Raw genomic sequence first — 19,438 nt, 5'->3', positions numbered from 1 at the left:
TAAATGTAAGGCCAGAAACTATCAAACTCTTAGAGGAAAGCATAGGCAGAACACTCTATGACATAAATCACAGCAAGATCCTTTCTGACCCACCTCCTAGAGAAATGGAAATAAAAACAAAAATAAATGGGACCTAATGAAACTTCAAAGCTTTTGCACAGCAAAGGAAACCATAAACAAGACCAAAAGGCAACCCTCAGAATGGGAGAAAATATTTGCAAATGCAGCAGCTGACCAAGGATTAATCTCCAAAATTTACAAGCAGCTCATGCAGCTCAGTAACAAAAAAAAACCCAATCCAAAAATGGGCAGAAGACCTAAATAGACATTTCTCCAAAGTAGATATACAGACTGCCAACAAACACATGAAAGAATGCTCAACATCATTAATCATTAGAGAAATACAAATCAAAACTACAGTGAGATATCATCTCACACCAGTCAGAATGGCCATCATCAAAAAATCTAGAAACAATAAATGCTGGAGAGGGTGTGGAGAAAGGGGAACACTCTTGCACTGCTGGTGGGAATGTGAATTGGTACAGCCACTATGGAGAACAGTATGGAGGTTCCTTAAAAAACTACAAATAGAACTACCACATGACCCAGCAATCCCACTACTGGGAATATACCCTGAGAAAACCATAATTCAGAAAGATTCATGTACCAAAATGTTCACTGCAGCTCTATTTACTATAGCCAGGAGTTGGAAGCCACCTAAGTGTCCATCATTGGATGAATGGATAAAGAAGATGTGGCACATATATACAATGGAATATTACTCAGCCATAAAAAGAAACGAAATTGAGCTATTTGTAATGAGGTGGATGGACCTAGAGTCTGTCATACAGAGAGAAGTAAGTCAGAAAGAGAAAGACAAATACCATATGCTAACACATATATATGGAATCTAAAAAAAAAAAATGTCAAGAAGCACCTAGGGGCAAGACAGGAATAAAGACACAGACCTACTAGAGAATGGATTTGAGGGTATGGGGAGGGGGAAGGGTAAGCTGTGACAAAGTGAGAGAGTGGCATGGACATATATACACTACCAAACGTAAAATAGATAGCTAGTGGGAAGCAGCCACATAGCACAGGGAGATCAGCTCAGTGCTTTGTGACCACCTAGAGGGGTGGGATTGGGAGGGTGGGAACAAGAGAGATGCAAGAGGTAAGAGATATAGTAACATATGTATATGTATAACTGATTCACTTTGTTATAAAGCAGAAACTAACACACCATTGTAAAGCAATTATATGCCAATAAAGATGTAAAAAGGAAAAAAACTTTAGTGTGTATAAAATTACCTAGAGTACTTATTAAAAAGTGTCTTCCTCCAAAATTAAATCAGTAAGTCTGGGAGTTTCCATGTTTGATATATTTCTGATGCCAGTGAACTCAAAGAACAGACTCTTATGCCAGTGGAACTTACTTAAAAGAATAGACTGGTTTTTAGAGTCTGAAGCCCAGCTTTGTTTTTTTTTGTTTTTTTTGCAGTACACGGGCTTTCCTCTGTTGCAGTCTCACCCATTGCGGAGCACAGGCTCTGGACACGCAGACTCAGCGGCCATGGCTCACGGGCGCAGCCGCTCCTCGGCATGTGGGATCTCCCTGGACCGGGGCATGAACCCATGTCCCCTGCATCGGCAGGCGGACTGTCAACCACTGCGCCACCAGGGAAGCCCCAGCTTTGAATTTTACTAATCTCTGATTGCATTGAGGAATCTGGAATTGGTAGTGCTCCTACTGTCATGTAGAAACAAAGTTAGCCATCTTCCTGGACCTAAAATCATCACTAAACTGTCTCACCTAAAATGTCAGGCATTCAATTTAAAACAGAAACAAAACAGGTAAATGAGGAGGAAGTACAATGGGACCAAAATCCAAGAGAAACTATAGGTAATAGAAACAGACACGTGAGGAATCCAGATAATGGAATTATCAGACAGAAACCTTAAAACCCTGTGCTTGTTATGTTCAAAAAAATAAAAGTTGAAAAGAAGAATCAAATATAATTTTAAAACTGAACAATAATATGAAAATATTAAGTATTAAGGACATACTATTTGAGTGAAATACTAGGCTAAAAATAAGGAGAGAATGTGTAAACTAAATGACAACATCAATAGAAAATATATTGACCAAAGCTTAAAGACACTGAAGAATGGAAAATAAAGAAAAAAGCAGACGGGCACATGGAATACAGTGAATAAGATTAGCATACAAGTGGACTCCTCAAAGAAAAGGAAAGACAAAATGGGGTAGAGGTAATACTGGAAGTAATAGCTGAGAATTTTCCAAAAATGGTGAAAGGTATCATGCTACACATTAAAGAAATGCTGTGAATCCCAAGCTGAAAAAAATGCAAACAAAACTATACACAGTAAAACTGTTGAGAAACAAAGATATTCCTGATAGTAGCCAGAAGAAAAGATATATTACCTTCAAAGTAAGGGTAAGACAAAGAAGTGATTTCTCAAGAGAAATGAATGCCAGGAAAATAATAGTGTATCTTCAAGATGCTGAAAGAAAATAACTGCTAACCTTGAATTCTATGACCAAGGAAAAGATCCTTCAGAATAATGGTGACAAAAGCTGTTTTCAGATAAACAAATTGATAGGATTTGTTACCAGCAGACTTGCACTAAAGGAAATACGAAACAGTCTTCAGAATGAAAAATTACTCCGTATGGAATCTTGGAGACACAGGAAAAAATGTTGACTGACAAAAGCACATACTGTGAATAGATGTTAAGGCGTGCTGTTTAAAATAGTAATAATTCCTTATGAGGGTGAAAATATGTATAAAATTAAAGTGTATAAGAATATTAGAATATACGTTAAGATAGTTGCCCCCAAGACAACCCCCATTATCTCCACCTCCTCATGTCCACAGCCTTGGATAGTCCCCATCCACTTTGTACCAGCATCTTGGTATTGTACTGGTCTTTGTGCCCAGTGACATATAGCAGGAGTAATGGTAAAGTATATCACTTTCAAGATTAAGTTTTAGGTCAAAAGGATAAACTTAACAGTTATAAAGTAAATAAGTTATGGGGATGTATTTGTACAGCATGGTGACTATAGTTAAAATATTATATTGTATATTGCTAAGAGTTCTAGAAGATCTTAAAAGTTCTCATCACAGGAGAAAAAAGTGTAACTATGTAGGGTGATGGATGTTAACTAGACTTACTGTGGTGATCATTTCACCATATATACAAATACTGAATAGTTGTGTTATACACCTGAAACTAATGTAATGTTATATGTCAGTTGTACCTTATTAAAAAAGAAAAGATTAGATTATAAAAGACACCTTGGCTTACATCTTGGGTGCACACGCCCTCTTGCTCTCTCTCATTTCTCAGTCTGGGAAATTCAGCTGCACATTCAGGCAGACTATGGAGGGGCTCACATGTTAAGGAATTGAGATCTCTGGCCAATAGAGAGGAATGGAGGCCTGCTAACAACGATGTGAGAGAGCTTGGAAGTGAATCCTACAGTCTCATTTGAGCTTCCAGATAATTGAAGTCCCAGTCCACAGCTTGACAACAACCTCGTGAGAGACCCCACGCCGGAACAGTCCAGCTAAGCTGCTCCAGATTCTTGACCCTCAGAAACTATGTGAGATAATGTTTGCTTTGTTAAGCTGATCAACTTGGGGTAATTTATTATGCAGTAGTAGGTAGCTGATACTGATTTTGGTTCCTGGAAGTTGCATGCAACCGTAACAAAAACTTGAGATGTGGTGGTGGCTTTGGAGCTGGGCAGTGGATAGAAGCTGTAAGAATTTTAAGAGTATTAATGAAAGCCTAACGTGCCTTGAATAAATTGGTAGTAGAATTTTAGACTTTGAGGAGGCTGCCAGTGAGATCTTAAAGGAAAGTGAGGAAAATCTTATTGGAACCCAGTGATTTTTGTTATAAGGTGGCAGAAAGTTTAACAACGTGTCAATCTGCAGTAAACTGAAAGATAAAAAATATATTTATGAACTAAACGATCTGCCAAAATGTTGAAAGTACTGCTGGGTTTCTTCTTGTGCTGCCTTTAGTCAGATACGAGAAAAGAGAAGCTAAAGAAAGGACTGTTAAATAAAAAAGAGCCAAGACTTGCTAGTTTTGAAAATTAGCCTCTCCAGATGACAAACAACACTAAAACTAAGAAATATTTCCAAGCAAAGATCAAACTCAAGGCACTCTCAAGAAAGCAGTTCTAAAGTTGAAGCCAAGGTTGTGACTGTAAAATTTCTTTGTTAAGACCTCAGAAAAGTTGAAGGTGGTGCCTCACAATACTCTTCAGAAAAAAGGGCCCTTTAAAGGATTTCAGGGTGTACTTTATACCATCTTTCAATATGTGGCTTCTAGGAACAGTAGGGCTTCTAAGAAGCTTTAGGGCAATGTCCCTGAGCCTTCTCAGTATAAACCCAAGGTAGAAAGGACTTAGCTAGAGGACATTTGTGGTTGTGACTTTTGCCTACTAGGTTGAACTCCAGTGGGATCCACTGGAGACGCACAGTGTTTTCAAGACCCACTGCCATCTTGGACTGCAGAGACAGTATAAAATTAAAGAGGCCTTTGCCCTTGCAGACTGCTACAAGCAGGAATCAGACTAAGAATTTACTCAACTGCAAACATGTGCTAACTTACATGAAAAAAAGGATGACTCAGAAAACAGAAGCAAATGTTATGAAGAGTCATTTTCATGTCAAGGCAAAAGTGAGCCCTAACTAAGGAACTTTCAGTATTTATCTTTTATTTCACAGGCCTGTAGATCAAGAGGAACTATACCCGAGATGCTTAAGGAACTATGCCCAAGGATCCTCATCTGTACCTTAGTCAGATATAAATGACAAGTTTCTGAACTTTGAGTTGATGCTGTAATAGGATGAGACTAGTGGGGGCCTTTGTGGGGGGTGGAGTGTATTTTGCATGTTGGTGGGAGGGTCTGTGACTTATTGGGTACCAGAGGTTTTACTGTGGTAGACAACCTCACAGATGCTTCCAAGTTATCGCCACCTCCTGTTATTCACACTCTTATGTAATCTACATCATACCGGAGTCGGTCTGTGTGACCAGTAAAATATGGCAGAAGTGATAGTATGTTGTTTCTGAGTTCGTAAAAGATACTGGAGTGCTCTCTGGCTCTCTCTTGGATCAGTCACTCTGAGTGAAGCCATATGCCATGCAGGCAGCCTATGGAAAGACTTACATGATGAGGAACTAAAAGTCTCTGCCAACAGCTGGAGAGGAACGGAGGCCTGCCAACAACACACGAATGAATTTGGAAGCAGATTTGAACAACATGATTAACCACCATGACCTAATTGACATGCGTTGCACTTAGTCAATGCAGAATACAAAAATTTTGTAACTGGAAGTTTTACCAAAATTAACCACATGCTGGGCCATCAAGCAAATTCCAATATATTTCTAATGATAGAAATTATTCAGTGTATTTTCTGTCCTCAGGGGAATTTACAAGTCTGTAACAGAAAGACAACTAGATGGTCTCTCAGCTACCTAGAAATGGAACAATATACTTCTAAGTGATCCTTAGGTCAAAGAAGATATAAAAAGTAAAGTTAGACATATTTTGAACTGAGTAATAATGATGCATCATAAAAGAATGACTAAAGCCATTCTTAGAAGGAACTTTATAGCTTAAATGTAAATACTGGAAAAAGAAGAAAGACTGTTCTCAAGAAGAGAAGAAAAGGAAATTAAGCCTAATCAAGAAATAATAGGGCTTCCCTGGCGGCGCAGTGGTTGAGAGTTGGCCTGCCGATGCAGGGGACACAGGTTCATGACCTGGTCCGGGAGGATCCCGCATGCCGTGGAGCGGCTGGGCCCGTGAGCCATGGCCGCTGAGCCTGCACGTCCGGAGCCTGTGCTCTGCAACGGGAGAGGCCACAGCAGTGAGAGGCCCGCATACCACACACACACACAAAAAGAAAGAATAATATGAAGTAGACATTAATAAAATAGAAAAAAATTTTTTACATTAAATGAACAAAGTTGGCTCATCATAAAGAATGTTCGAATTAGATCAGTAAAATAAAGATGAGTCCTGGCAAGATTGATCAGGAATAAAAGGAAAGTAGGCCCAAATCACCTATATTAGGAATGAAAAAGGGGACATCATAGCAGAGTCTAAAGACTTTTTTAAAAGATTAATTTTGAATAATTTTATGTAATTTAAAAATTTAGGTGAAGTGGACAGATTTCTAGAAAAATACAAGTGTTGAAATAAATAGAAAATCTCAATTGCCCTGTCTGAATAAAGAAATTAAATCATTAAATAAAAATCTTTTCACAAAGAAAACTGTAGCTCCAGAAGGCATCACCAGTAAATATTCAACCAAATATTTAGTAACACAATACCAAATAATTTATACAATATTAGCAAGCCAAACCCAGCAGTATGCAAAAAAGGAGTTAAAAAATGGCCAGGCTGGATTTTTTCAAATGCAATTTTGGTTTTACTTTGAAAATCACTTATTATAATTTTTGTATTATCTGAGTAAAGTAGAAAAACCATCTCAGTAGATGCAGAAAAAGCATTTGATAAAACTCAATATCTATGTATGACTTTTTTAAGAAAAGCTAGAAATAGAAACCTATTTCAGACATACTTATTGGTAAAATATTCAAAGCTCTTCCTCTCCGATCAGGGACAAGACAAGGATAACTATATTAGAGGTCTTAGCCAGTGTGGTAATGCAGGGAAAATAACTCAAAGAATAAGGATTGAAAATAAAGAAATAAAATTGTAATGTTCTAGAAGACATGATTTTATATGTTGAAAATTCCAAAAGTTGTACTAACAAACCATTAAAATCAATAATTAAGTTTCACAAGGTGGTTGGATATAAGGTAAATAGAGAAAAACCAGTTATTTATCAGCAACAAAAAAAGTTGAATTTTAAAATAATGTTTACAACAGATCAAAGTACATAGAAATAAACCTTACAAAATTACTTCTCTACAATGAAAATTATGAAACATTACTGAGCAAAATTAAAGAAGACCTAATGAGTTGATGGTTAGGGGGTCACCAAACTTTTTCTGTAAAAAGCCAGATAGCAAATATTTTCAGCTTTGTGGGCCAAAATGGTCACTGTGGAACTACTCAATCTCTGCTGTTTTGGGTGCAAAAACAGCCGTAGGTGACACATAAATGAATGGGAATAACTGTGTTCCAGTAAAATGTTATTTACAAAAATAGATGATGAGCGAGATTTAGCCTGTGGATCATAGTTAGCCCACTCCTGGTCTAGGTGCTGGTTAATTAATGTCTACCAACATCATAAAAAGAGGGGCAGCTAGATATTATTTGCATCTTGTTTAGAATATATCTCACAATCCCTATGAACTAGTCTTACTAAAAATTGCAAGAATAAAAAGATTGATGGTGAACTTTTCAGTTAAAAGACACTTGAAAGAAAAAGACACGAGACTTATCAGTCATTTGCAGTGTATGGGTTTTATTTGGATCTATATTAAAAATGATTTTAATTTAGTTTTAATGTAATGAATATTCGATATTAAGGGATTAGTTTTAATATTTTAGGTGTGATAATGTTTTTATGGTTATATTTGAGTCCTTGTTTCTGAAGAAATATATCTTGAAATATTTGTATAAAATATCACAAGTAGGATTTGTTTGTTATACGTTAACACCTGTGATTTCATAGTTGTGTTATATTTTCTCTACTAGTCTCTCTGTCTTTACCACTGGGTGTTCTCACCCTGATTCCAGGGACTGGGTCTAATTCACCTGTGTATTTCTAGCGCTAAGCATAGATGCTCAGTAAGTGCTGCCAAAGTGAATGTAGCTAACTCCTCAGAAATAGTAAATGTGTCTTTTAGGCCCAGTGTTATCAAATTGTTTTAAAGTACTAGATTTCTTTAGAAATTACTTTCTGTTTCCAAGGGGGGAGCAGTCATGTGCCAATATAAAGAGTAGACTGCGTTAGCTTTATCAGGTATATTTCATAGCTTTAGTCAAAATGCTCTCTAATATTCACAGCAAAATGAACAAATGGAAATTATATTTATTTTAATTTAGCATAAACATATTTCCCTAACTAACTTAGTAAAAAAACTTGACCTTCATTGTGGCCATGAATTAATAGAATCCAAGCACAGATTTCAACAACATTATATTCACTTAGGAAAAAAACACTTTAGCTGTCACCTCTAATTCTGAAACATAACTGTTATTTCTGAATATTCACCTTCCTGTCTTATTTCAAATGTATATCTTAATAGTTATAATAACTAGGTAAAACTTTGTATCCTGTTTTTTCTAAGCCTATTTCTTCCTGTTACAGTCTTAATAGCCATCATTTTAAATGATTATTTTCAACACAAACATTTTTAATGAAGGTGGGATACTTTATATAAACAAATATAAAGGAGTTGCTATATATGAACAAGTAATATACATATGATTATGACACATACATAAATATGCTAATTATTTTTCTCTGCTGTGATGCTGTTGTATTCAAGCTTTAATCATTCATACAGTCTGGTTCTTTCAAATAAAAATTGTTTGAGAACAAACTCATATCTTCCTTAAAAGAACTGCTTTTTAATACACTACTTTTGGAAACAGTAAAATATCTTATAAATACAGTAGTAGTATTCTGAGTAATGTTAATGAGGGTTTTAGCAATGTAAGATACTGTTGGAGAAAAGAAGAAAAATGAGAAATATTCTGAATCCCAATAAAGAATGGGTTTTGAAATAATCTTGATTTTTTAAAAATTTTATTGGAGTATAGTTGATTTACAGTGTTGTGTTAGTTTCGGGTGTACATTAAAGTGATTCAGTTATACCTATACATATATCCATTCTTTTTTAGATTCTTTTATTGTATAGGTTATCACAGAATATTGAGTAGAGTGCCCTTGTTTTAGGTCCTTGTTGGTTATCTGTCTTACATACAATAGTGAAATAGTGAACTGATGTTTTGTTTTCATTGTTGACAGTGAGTTTCTGACAGTTAAATCACCAGATTCTTTCCAGGAAAATATCTATTAGTTTTATGAAGATTCTCATTTTTTAAAAAACTATGCTTACTTAGAAAATATATACCTCAATATAAATCATAATGAGGGATTTTCTTATTTTTTGTTATTTTATCCTGTTTCTTTATCCCATTACCTGCTGTATTGTTAGTCATTCCCCCCCCCACCCGCCCCCCAGCCAATAAAATGAGACCTGTAGGTACCTCAGTTTTGGCAACCTACCGATGATTAGTAACTAACTTGATATATTATTTTAGGATTCTTACTCACATGTTGACTCCCAGAGCAGAAATTTCTGATTAATAAGAATATTTGATTCCTAGCTTTACAGCTTCAAGTAATCTTAGAAATGATGTAATACCCTTTGCTTCCTTTGTAACTTCAAATAAGCATAAAGCAAAATCCTTCAAATAAAGTATAAAACAAATTTAGTTCAAGGTTAAACAGTTGTATATTAGTTTGTAAAATGGGTTAAGTTAACATGGGAAGTGCATGCTGTTGGTTGTTTTAGAAATGTGAATGTAACAGGTATAATTAGGAGAATATGTGTGACAAAGTATCATAAAAATTAGCATTGGATTGGATATTTTAAATACTAGACAAACTACATTTGAACTTTTTGAGCTAAAACGATTCCCTGCAAGTGAAAGACAAATTTATGAGTCCCTTATTGAACTGATGCAAAGCGTGTGAGTACAACAGTCATTTGGAGCCTCCCTTTTGCCATATTTGTCTAATGTATCACATATCAGGCCGATTACTATTTTCAGAAACAGTGTTCATGGCTGAAATCCTACAGTTAACCTTTAGAAGATCAAAAGGAAATATACTTATTAATAAGGTGAACCTAATGTATACATATTTTCTCTTTTTCTGCCTTATTGCTTGCATGTTTAGCAGCTTTTTTTTTTTTTTCATTTGTTGCATAGAATTACTGAGTATGTATTTAAAGGTCAAACAAAGTCATCTTAGGATGGAAAACTAACATCAGTTACAGGGCATAGCTGGATATTTTGGCAACAGTAATTTGTAGTTATTATTTTAAAAGATTTATTTTAACGTATAGAATGATATTATAGCTGTTGCTAACTGAAATTGTATAAAACTTACAATTTTTAAAGGTTTTCTGCTTGAGATCAAGTACTAAAAGCTGAAAGTATGTCTGTATCTTTAATCAGAGCTGTATTTACACTTTGCATTCACTTTCTCATCATAAATACTAAATGTATTCATTATTTATAGTATACCAAAGTATCTTCATAGAGTAGTAGAATGCCTTTCTAAACTGTCTGTTAATGTTTGTGTCATGATTATTCACATTCTGTTAAATATTAAAATTTCCAAAAATGTTCCTTTCTTTTTCAGCTATCCAATATCTATTATTTTTTACTGATGGGTTTTAATAGTTACTAGTTTCTCACTGGAGATCTGTAGGTTTTTTCTAAAGCCTCTTTAGAGAAATGTATTGTTATTCAAAACAGTGAAATATATCAAGCTATAGCTGAAACCAATTTGTTTTGTTTTTTAGGTGGTTGAACAGGGTATGTTTGTAAAGCACTGCAAAGTAGAAGTATATCTCACAGAATTGAAGCTCTGTGAAAATGGAAACATGAACAATGTTGTAACTCGAAGATTTAGCAAAGCTGACACAATAGGTAATGCAAGATCCTGTTTCTTTGTTAAACCATTGCTATTAGAAATTTATTTAAAATTCTATTAGTTATATGCTACGAAGATGATAACCATTTTAAGGGTTTATCCTTAGACATTACAGGTTTCCAAGCATCATTCAATATGTCTTAGCTTAGAGTTGAGTTATTTATCATTTCTAGGTCTACTTTACATTATTAAATGAGTTTAATATTTGTGCCATTTTACTTTTTAAAAAAAAATCAAATAATTGTTTTAATTTAATATTTGAAAATACGTATCATGTTTGTAACATCACTATAAATTGAAGTAGAACTTTAAATAAAAACTTGCTTAGGTAAAACTTTGTCGGGTAATGTAATATATATATCAATAATAATAATGATAATTTACCATTCTTAGCATGAAAAATGACCATTTATTTTCTTTTTTTCTCACAGTTTATTCTTTGGACTCTATAAATACAAAATTAAGTAGCTACTTACAGCAGCAGGCTTAGCATTAATATGACTCACTGATTTTTTTTTTAATAATGAGTAGGTTACAGAATTATATATCAAATATAAGTGTGCCTAACTCCTTCTATGTATTTATATATCTTTATATGTTTACCTATCTACACATATAAATGTATATTTAAATACATGTAAATTTATAATTCTGTTTAAAAGCCACATGTTAATTTAAGATCAAGAATGTATTGAATAACAAAATAAAACTCATAGATTCAGAGAACAGATTGGTGGCTGCCAGATGGGAGGGGCTTGAAGGTTGGGTGAAATAGGGTGAAGGGGATTAAGAGGTATAAACTTCCAGTAAGTCATAAGGATATAATGTACAGCATGGTGACTATGGTCAATAATATTGAATTGCAAATTTGAAAGTTGCTAAGAAAGTAAATCTTAAAAGTTCTCATCACAAGGAAAAAGTTTTTCTAACTTTGTATGGTGACAGATGGTCACTTATTGTGGTGATCACTTAGTGATGTATACAAATGTTGAACCATTCTGTCATACACCTAAAACTAATACAATGTTGTATGTCAATTATACTTCAATTTAAAAAAAGAATATATTGAATAAAATGTTTTTTAAATAAATGATTATGCATTTAATAACAGAATTGCAGTACTTTTTGATAAGACACAACTCAAAATAAAAATTATAAAAGGTTGTTATTTTCAAATAAAGTTTTTGGAACAGAAGATTAATGGCAATAACATTGATCTTGTTGGAAAGTGCAAATGGACACTGGAGAAGGACATAACACTTAATGTAGAACTTAGAAAGATTAGAAAATTTATGAATTATAGCACCATATAGCTTTTCTTGTTGGAACCAGTCATTAAGTACACTTTATTAAAAGTAAATAAAAATATTTCTGAATTTCTTAAGTACATTTGACTTTCACCACATAGCCATTTCACTGCAGGAAAATGCTTTTAACTCATAATTTTCATGAAATAGTACCATTCTTCAATTTCTAATGCTTGGTTTATTCTAATGTTTTTGCCAGACATTATGTATGGATTTTTTATTTTCCCTCTCTTTATTTACCTAGAGCATTTGTAAGTTGAGATGCAATTTCAATAAACTCACACAGTCATCTTTCTAAAATGAATGCTTAAAATGTTAGGAACTCCATATAAATGTCATTTCATTACATTATTATGTATAAAGTATTATTATGGATAAAGTACTTAACTTTTTCAGTTCTAGATTTTTGGAACATATTCAGGAAAGTAAAACATTTCTATATCCTAAGAACTGAAAGTTTTAAATGTATAAAATTACATTAATCATGATATTAAAATGTACACAATAAGAATCTTTAAGAATCTGTAAGTCTGTCCAACAAAGATGACCTATTAAAATTAATTCAGAGACTAACTTCTGAAATGTTCAGCCAATTGGAATATAAATAAGCTACCTCTTAAATGCTTGATGTAGGTAATGTTTTCTAGTTATTTTAAAGTTTGGTATTTTCTAGTTAAAGTTTGGTATTAAACTTTTGGTATTAAAGTTTCTTTGTTTCTTACCTCATTTCTATAGGAAAATTATATATATATATATATATATATAAAAGTTATATGAGACAATAAGAAACTTATTTTAGAACATTAGTTCACTGAAAAATATTTTAAAACTCATTATATGAAGATCTAAGGTTTAATTTCTGAACTCAAAACAAGCATTTTGGAGTTTTTACATTAAGTACTAGGTAAGAATTATCAAGGAGATGATTTGTAAAGAATCTCTGCTTCAAAAAGTTTATGATTTACATAGATGTTAATTAGCATAGCTTAAATTTACTAATACTTTAAAATGCTACATACATTGGCTATATGCCTTAAAATTGTATATGAATAAATTTTTTCATATAGCTAACATTTCTTACTAGAACAGTTTTTTCAAACTGTGTTGTCTGTACTTTTGTGGTCATTAAGCAGTTTGTGGAGTAAAGAGAATGGAATGGAAAATATCAGAATAGAAAATATCAACATATATGTGTATAGTGGGACACAATTCCTTACTGTAGTTTTAAAAGTTTGAAAATCTCTATTAGAGCAAGTTTGCTTTTTAAGCAAAAAGTTTTGCAAAAATTAATCAAGCCAGGAATTTTAGAAACTTCATTGTTATGGTTATAATAGTTAGCAGTTATTGAATACTTACTATGCTTTAGGCACTTTACAGGAAATTTCTTATTTAAACCTCAACATTACTGTACCCTCATCTTAAAGGTGATAAAGCCTAGGCTAAGAAGGGTTAAGTAACCTACATAGGTTCACCCTGGTACCAAATGATAGAGCCAGTATTTTAACTCCTTAAGCCAGCCTCTTATACCAGAGTCTCACTTCTTAATTTGCTGCCTTATACAATCTGTGCAAATGTTAATTGGGTTGATTTTGTGTTTCTTTAGGAAGTGAGTTTTGAAACAAAGAATTTGATAAGAAAGGAAATACAAGATGTATATTTTTCCCTGTGTGTTTTTTCAATCTTGATTAAAAAGGATCAAAATAGCTATGTACATGAAATACAGTATACAAATTTTGTAAATGGAATTAAGAAATATAAGCACCTGTTTTCTGTTTTTACCAAATAATAAAATGTTCCATTTTCAGCTAGTAATGCCTACATTGATTTATAATAAAAATGATAGTAGCCATAGGTAGGATCTAAATAATTTACCATGTTCAGAGCCAAAATACTTTGCCTTTTTAATATTTTTCTCCCTAAATTGATATATTTGGGTATTGAACATGTGTCAATAAGGAAGATAAAACTTGTTCTTATTTTTTCTTTAAAGATACCACTGAAAAATAATTTTATTATAAAATTTGAAAAATACTTTATGTTTATAAAATTTATTAATAGAACTGCTTAACTTTCTTATTAAATGTTCCTACTAGAAATGTTTGTCACAATAATTTTATTTCTGTTATCTGTGTTAATATATTTTTATCTCTTTATGCTTTTCATTAACTGCCTAATAGAGTCGGATTAATATACAGAAAAATATGCACATGTTCTCAATACCTTGACATTCTCAACTCCAGTGATCTTGATCTGCATCCAGCCTCAACCACCAGTTCCCATAGATATACCCTAGGCTGTCATTATCTACAACTGCACTTGCCAAATTTCAGTTTAAGCAAACTGCTTTCTGGCTACCACTTCCTCTGCTCCCGTTCTCCCTTGAACCCACTAAATCAGACCAACCACTTCCTTGGTTCTGCTTCTGTGATGGTCTCTAATTCTACATTGATACATCCAATGGTCGAAGTCTTCCATTTCTTAATGTGCCAGCAAAAATTAACATACTTACTGACTTTTCCATCTAGAAATATTTTCTCTTCACATGGCTGCCAGGGTACAAGTTCTCACTGGCTGCATCTTCTCAGAGTCCTTTGTAAGATCCTCTTCATATTTCTGACCTCAGAACATCAGTGTGATATGCTCAGTCCTTGGATCTTCTTTCTTTTCCTTGATGACTTCCTCTAGTCCCCTGGCTTTAAATACTTTTCTGTATATTGATGTCTTATATCTCCTACCCAGACTCTCCCTTAATTCCAGTTACAACCATTCCATATCTTCACATGTGTCTGATGAGAATCTAAAGATAACATATATGAAACTAAACTCTCTCCCTTCCCCCTAAAAGCTACTACTCTGTCATTTTTCCTCATCTGAGTAATCATCACTTGCACTCTTCTAATTGCTTAGGCCAAAACCCTTGGTATCATTCTGATTCTCTTCTATTTCTCACCCTGCATATAATTTAGCAATGTATCTTCTAAGCAGTGCCTTCAGAATCTATTCCCAGTCTGACCACTTAACATTGCTTCCACAGTTACCACCTTGGTTTGGATTTCTGTAGTAGCCTAGTCTCTCACCCTTGACATCCTGCAGTTTGTTTTCACTAGCAGCAAAAGTGAACATTTGAAGTGTCAATTGGATCATACCACTTCTCTGCTCAAAACTCCTAAATGACTTCTCTTCTTAATCAGATAAAATAGAATACTTTCATAACTGCCTCAATTCTGTATGATCCTACATGTGTACCTTTATGGTCTTATTTCCACCTTGCTCATTCCACTTTAGCCACATTGGTGCACCGTTCTCTTCTAAAACATGCCAAATACATTCCCATCTCAGGGTCTTTGCATTACCCTTTTCAAAACTCAATAAAGGGGGCATTTCCATATGTGTTGGTATATATGATATTATGTATATAAATATGTATGTATTAATAGAAAAAATGCCTGGAAGAAGTATCAAAATGTTAACAGTGGTTATTTCTAGGTGGACATTTTATTTGTACTTGTATTTTCTGAATTTTTGCAATGAGCAAGATTTATTTCTTCAATCAGGAAAGAAGTATTCATTTTTATAGAAAGACTAAAATGACCTCCCTTCCTTGGCTTCTTCCTCTGTCGTCCTTCCTACGTTATTTTCTGTTTCTTGATCTGGGTACTGCTTACACGGGTGTATCCACTATGGAAATTTATCATTATATACTGACGATTTGTGCATTTTTCTGTATACATTTACAGTTCAATAAAAAAAATTAATGCCGCCAAAATAGAAAGCAGTACTTACAGTATATTTATATTTCTTTAATGTAATTTTTTAAATGTTCTGGCTAGTTTGCATTAGGTTTTGAAATACACTATAGTATTTACTACTTATTTAATGCCTTAATCAAACTGTCATTGACTATAAGACTATTAAAGAACATTAGCTGCTAAGTAGAACATAAACAGTGTTATTGGACTAAGTTTAATTATGTAGGATAGATGTGGGTTTTTATATTTTTTAAGAGAACATGTATTTTTAGGTTTAGTATTTTACAAATAATGGTTTTTCCAAAATTAATCAAGTATTCTAAAATTTAGAAGTATTTCATATTTCTTTATATGCCATAAAATATATTAAGTGTAATTTTCTTGAGTCTAAGTTAGGTAAGTTATTGACCATAATTTGATAGATATAGTAATATTTTCTAATATCTCTTTCTAATGTTTATGTACTTTAAAAGATTCATCTAAATATGGTACCGAAACTTAATTATTCTCAAACATGTAGACACTCCTATATCTTATTTTACAGCAGATTAAACTGCTCCAGTTTTTTAAAAGAAAGACTTCTTCCGTTCAGATAATTGGCTTAGAAATAAAGAAAATATATGGCTTTACCTTGGAAACAAGAAATTTTGACCAATTCAGACCTCTCTTCAAAGAAGGCACTTTTCTTTGTGTCCCTATATTCTATTTAATTTTAGTTAGCTATTTAAACTGTAAATTGTATTCAACTTAATATAAATTATTCTTAAATTGGTTATAACTTAAAATATTTTTTATCTGTGGCATCTCTGAGTCATACTTTAATTTCTAACTCCAACATATCATTAGAAAATATATTGATTTTATAATGTGTAAAAAGTTAAAGTTCATCCTGTATAACATAAATTATATTTTAGTGTTATATGATTGAACTCCTACCTTTTGAGGTCTTAATTTCCCAAAGTAATCATCTGAGTTATAATTACCATTTTGTTCCTAAAAAGTATACCTGGTCTTAAAATTTTTCTTTATTGTTTTTATGTATTTCCTACATATTTGTTCATCTATTCTTGCTATTATATCAGTAATTTAAATTTAGGATTTTTATGTTAGTGAGCACTTAACTCTCTGTGGTATATTTTTAAATATTATATTTACGTATCTTTCCTCCTTAAATCTAGATACAATTGAAAAGGAAATAAGAAAAATCTTCAATATTCCAGATGAAAAGGAGACCAGATTGTGGAACAAATACATGAGTAATACATTTGAACCACTGAATAAACCAGACAGCACCATTCAGGATGCTGGTTTATACCAAGGACAGGTATTTTTTAGCAATACTGTTTATTTTAAGCATATTATACATGAAGTTTTTGGGAGTCACAAACTTTATGGCTATCCTGACAATCTATAATGGATTCTACTGTTTCTGGTTTCCTCTTTCTAACTCTTCTCTATCCCTGCTGGTCACTAATTATAACTTCTGCTTCTCTCCTTGAGCTTGAGAATAACCTACTTTTTAAAAAGAAATTATTTTCCATTGAAAAATAGCTAATAAGGGGTCAGCAAACTTTTTGTAAAGGATCAAATAAATATTTTTGGATCAGTGGTCTGTAAGGTCTCTGTCACGACTACAACTTTGCCATTGTAGTAGCAAGAAAGTAGCCATAAACAATATGTAAAAAATGGATATGGCTATGTTCCAACAAACTTTATTTACAAAAGCAGTCAGTGAGCTAAGTGAACTTAGTTTGCCAACCCCCGCTAGAAGGTATCAACCCCCAATTTGGTCTTTCTTTATGACAGAATCTAAAGAAATGAATGTGTTGAGAAATGAAGACTTTTAGACACAATCAGCAAGTTCTACTGCTTCCACCTTCTAAATATCTCTTTAATTAATCTTTGTATCCCATTCTCACCCCTTATCTTTCCATAATCTCTTAACAAATCCCTCTGCTTCCAGTCTTTTGCATGTTCGTTCTCAGTCTTCCGTATTTCTGTCAGAATACTCTTCCTAAAATGTAAACCTTATTATTTCCTTTTCATAAACCTTTCCTGGCTCCTTAACAATTGTAGAATAAAGTCCAGGCACCTTAATGCAGCATGCAAGTCATGGTTTATCCTTTTGCCTAGTCTTCCAGCATCTTTCGATTATCCTTGCCTTTAGATCTACACTCTAATAATACCAAACTGAACTACTTATAGTTCCCTAAGCCTGCTATGCTTTTCCATACTCCTGTGCTTTCATATATGTTGTTCCATCTGCCTGTTGCCCCAGTCCCTGCATTCATCCAGAAAAAGTCCTTTTAAACATCCAAATATTGAAATTAAGCATCCCATCCTTTCATATAATCTAACCAGATCAGATTATTCATCCTTCAAATTCCAATTCAAAATTTGTCACATCATTTCTTGAGCCTTTCCTGATGTATTTATCTCAGTATCTAGTTGAGGTATAGGATTTGTTTTACTTTGGAGAAGAAATTTCTCCCTTAACTTCCATAGTGATTTACATATGTGTCTTGTATCATTCATTAAGTTATTTATATATTAAGCTCCCCAACTAGACTGTGAGGTCCTGTTTTTAGTTGGACTTTGTGTCCTATTTATTTTTATTTTAGTACCTAACCCAGAGCCTGCCACTCTAGTATATGGAAGTTTTTTGTTTTGTTTTGTTCTGTTTTATTTAAAATTGATACTGATACATGATGTAAGTTATTAAACTCAGAGGAACAGAAGGAAATTAATTTTTTAGCAAATGCCTACTATATATCAAGTATTGTACTCGGCTATAAAACAGTGATTTTCAGACTTATTTTAGCCATTATATTCTTACGTGAAATCTTATGAAATCTAATAATATGTATTACAATTAAAAGGAGTTACCCAGGGCTTTCCTGGTGGCACAGTGGTTGAGAGTCCGCCTGCCGCCTGGGGTTCGTGCCCCAGTCCGGGAAGATCCCACATGCCGCGGAGCGGCTAGGCCCGTGAGCCGTGGCCGCTAAGCCTGTGCGTCCGGAGCCTGTGCTCCGCAACGGGAGAGGCCACAACAGTGAGAGGCCTGCGTACCGCAAAAAAAAAAAAAAAAAAAGAGTTACCCAGTTGAAGCTGAGTGTGTGAGACATTTGGAACTCTACTGGTTAGTCAACACTCCCCTCCTTAGCCAGCCAACTTCCTCTTTCTGTCTTCCAAATAGACATACACTTCTCTCCTTGGTTACCATCCATCAGGCCTTGAGGTAGCTCCAGGAGTACAATTTAAAATATATAGGATTATTTCTTTAAATCTTTTCAGTAATTGATTCTGAGTAATGGCTATTATTGTACTCATCATGTACATTAGAAAACCAAGGCTTAGAGAATTTAATTTGTTATTCTTGATAGGAATGCATTTATCAGAATGAAGATGACAATAAATTATTTTAATAAGAAGATTATCTTATTAAATATATTATTCTTATAAAATATCTTTAGGGACATTTGATCTTTTGAAATAGGAATGGTTCAAAGAACATGGATTAAATTTTCTAGGTTTTGTACCAGTTATTTTCTGACTGATGATAAATGAACTAAACACTATCTTAGACTTAAAAGAAGTTTGGGTTTTTTTGTTTTGTTTTTTTACTGAAATAAAAGTATCCTCATTAGAAAGTGAAACGAAGATACATTATTGAAGAGTTTAT

The 19,438-nt window shown here is 33.3% G+C and overlaps 1 protein-coding gene across 15 annotated transcripts in view; it reads left to right on the top strand.

Annotated features, from left to right (window-relative positions):
- USP15 (ubiquitin specific peptidase 15) overlaps window positions 1–19,438 on the top strand; it is a 128,182-nt gene that overhangs the window by 35,945 nt on the left and 72,799 nt on the right. For 8 of the 15 annotated variants that reach the window (XR_012324312.1, XM_019952683.2, XM_019952681.3 and 5 more), the window contains 2 exons: window positions 10,570–10,696; window positions 16,935–17,080. Coding sequence is in view for 10 of the 15 variants with exons in the window: in XM_019952683.2 (XP_019808242.1) it covers window positions 10,570–10,696; window positions 16,935–17,080 (273 nt within the window). In the remaining 5 variants the exon portion in view is untranslated. Of the gene's footprint in view, window positions 1–1,501; window positions 3,632–9,304; window positions 9,883–10,569; window positions 10,697–16,934; window positions 17,081–19,438 lie in introns of those variants that run through there. The other 7 variants (XR_012324315.1, XR_012324313.1, XR_012324316.1 and 4 more) reach the window with 5 other exon arrangements.

The sequence above is a fragment of the Tursiops truncatus genome, chromosome 11 (genome assembly GCF_011762595.2).
Source record: "Tursiops truncatus isolate mTurTru1 chromosome 11, mTurTru1.mat.Y, whole genome shotgun sequence".
Lineage (NCBI taxonomy): Eukaryota > Metazoa > Chordata > Mammalia > Artiodactyla > Delphinidae > Tursiops > Tursiops truncatus.
Note: the sequence above shows the minus strand (reverse complement) of the source record. Positions and strands in the feature narration are given on the sequence as shown.